Source organism: Austrofundulus limnaeus, unplaced genomic scaffold (genome assembly GCF_001266775.1).
Source record: "Austrofundulus limnaeus strain Quisiro unplaced genomic scaffold, Austrofundulus_limnaeus-1.0 Scaffold1522, whole genome shotgun sequence".
Classification (NCBI taxonomy): Eukaryota; Metazoa; Chordata; class Actinopteri; order Cyprinodontiformes; family Rivulidae; genus Austrofundulus; species Austrofundulus limnaeus.
In genome coordinates, this window is record NW_013953924.1 from 1 (window position 1) to 2127 (window position 2127).

The following is a 2127-nucleotide window of genomic DNA, read 5'->3' on the forward strand; positions in this document are numbered from 1 at the left end:
AGTCAATGAGCAATTAAACCCCAACCAATACCTGATCAATAACCAGTCAATGAGCAATTAAACATCAATCAATACCTCATCAATTACCAGTCAATAAGAAACTAAGCACCAATCAATACCTGATCAATAACCAGTCAATCAGAAACTAAGCACCAATCAATACCTGATCAATAACCAGTCAATCAGCAATTAAACACCAATCAATACCTGATCAATAACCAGTCAATCAGCAATTAAACACCAATCAATACCTGATCAATTATCAGTCAATCAGAAACTAAGCACCAATCAATACCTGATCAATAACCAGTCAATGAGCAATTAAACACCAACTAATACCTGATCAATAACCAGTCAATGAGCAATTAAACACCAATCAATGCCTGATCAATTACCAGTCAATGAGCAATTAAACCCCAACCAAGACCTGATCAATAACCAGTCAATCAGCAATTAAACACCAACCAAGACCTGATCAATAACCAGTCAATGAGCAATTAAACACCAACCAAGACCTGATCAATAACCAGTCAATGAGCAATTAAACACCAATAAATACCTGATCAATAACCAGTCAATGAGCAATTAAACACCAATCAATACCTGATCAATAACCAGTCAATGAGCAATTAAACACAAATTAATACCTGATCAATAACCAATCAATGAGCAATTAAACATCAATCAATACCTGATCAATNCCTACATGTCATGTTGTAACTCTAACCCTACATGTCATGTTGTAACTCTAACTCTACATGTCATGATGGAACTCTGTCTGTAAATTATAAACAAAGCATCATGAACACAGAAAATCTGATTTTTTTAAAACTCAGCTTTAAAGGTTTTACATGTCAGAGCTAAAATTTAGCTTGTTCCCTGACCTCCTACACACAAACACACACTCTCCTCACCTCCTCCTACACACAAACACACACTCTCCTCACCTCCTACACACAAACACACACACTCCATGGTTGGTCCCAGTCAGACTCAGGTGGGGGAGGTGCAGTGTATTTTGGTCTGGGCCCATGTCAGACCCTACTGGAGCTCATCCAGCAGGAGGAGTGAGTCTCAGTCTGAAACATTTGATGACTCACATTTAAACCTGAAAAAAGGAGTAAGGCCCTGTGATGGACTTGCGACCTGTCCAGGGTGTACCCCGCCCCTCGCACTGTGACTGCTGGATATGGGCACCAGTGACCCACGTGACCCTGAAAAGGAAGAAGCGTGTACAGAAAATGGATGGATGGATGAAAAGGAGTAAACTGAAGACATTTAGGTGTAAAGACGAGCCCTGAACACTCAGAGCTTCTGATCAACCTGTCCAGATAAAACAGGATAAAAACATTCTTCTGTGACTCAAAGAAATAGAAACCAAACAGAACCAGAACCAAAGCTGGATTTTATTTTTAAGAATCAGACAATAAAAACAATAACTATGGATTAGGACCAGATCAGTAATACAGAATAATGATTTCTTTAATTAATCACCTGATCTCCATCTGAACTGATATTTATTTTGAAACAAACAAATAACTTCTTATACTTTCATTCAGTCTGTAAACAAACACAAACTGAAACAAAATAAATATTGTTTAATGATCAGTGAAAACACTGATTGGCTGCATGCTGAACTGAGCTAAGGCACATGAAGTCAGGTGACCTGAGCAGGTGACACAGTAGGAATCCCTGACGTCACCTGATCATTCACCTGTCAGGAGGTCAAAGGTTGGAGGTCATCAACTCTTCACCTGCTTCTTCTTTTGAATGAGTTCAGCCAACATCTTGTAACGGATCATACATTCCTCCTGTAATCACAACCAACACAGGGTCAAAGGTCATTCACTGAAAGGTCAGGGAATATTAGCTGATCAGAGCTGATCAATAACCAGNTCTACATGTCATGATGTAACTCTAACTCTACATGTCATGATGTAACTCTAACTCTATATGTCATGATGTAACTCTAACTCTATATGTCATGATGTAACTCTAACTCTACATGTCATGATGTAACTCTAACCCTACATGTCATGATGTAACTCTAACTCTACATGTCATGATGTAACTCTAACTCTACATGTCATGATGTAACTAACTCTACATGTCATGATGTAACTCTAA

The 2127-nt window shown here is 38.5% G+C and overlaps 1 protein-coding gene across 1 annotated transcript in view; it reads right to left on the reverse strand.

Moving 5' to 3' along the window:
• Positions 1-1385: 1385 nt before the first annotated feature.
• dnajc1 (DnaJ (Hsp40) homolog, subfamily C, member 1) overlaps positions 1386-2127 on the reverse strand; it is a gene marked incomplete at its 5' end in the record, with an annotated part of 12855 nt that continues 12113 nt past the window's right edge. The window contains 1 exon segment of the mRNA XM_014032729.1: positions 1386-1754. Within this exon segment, the coding sequence (XP_013888183.1) occupies positions 1743-1754 (12 nt within the window). The 3' untranslated portion in view covers positions 1386-1742.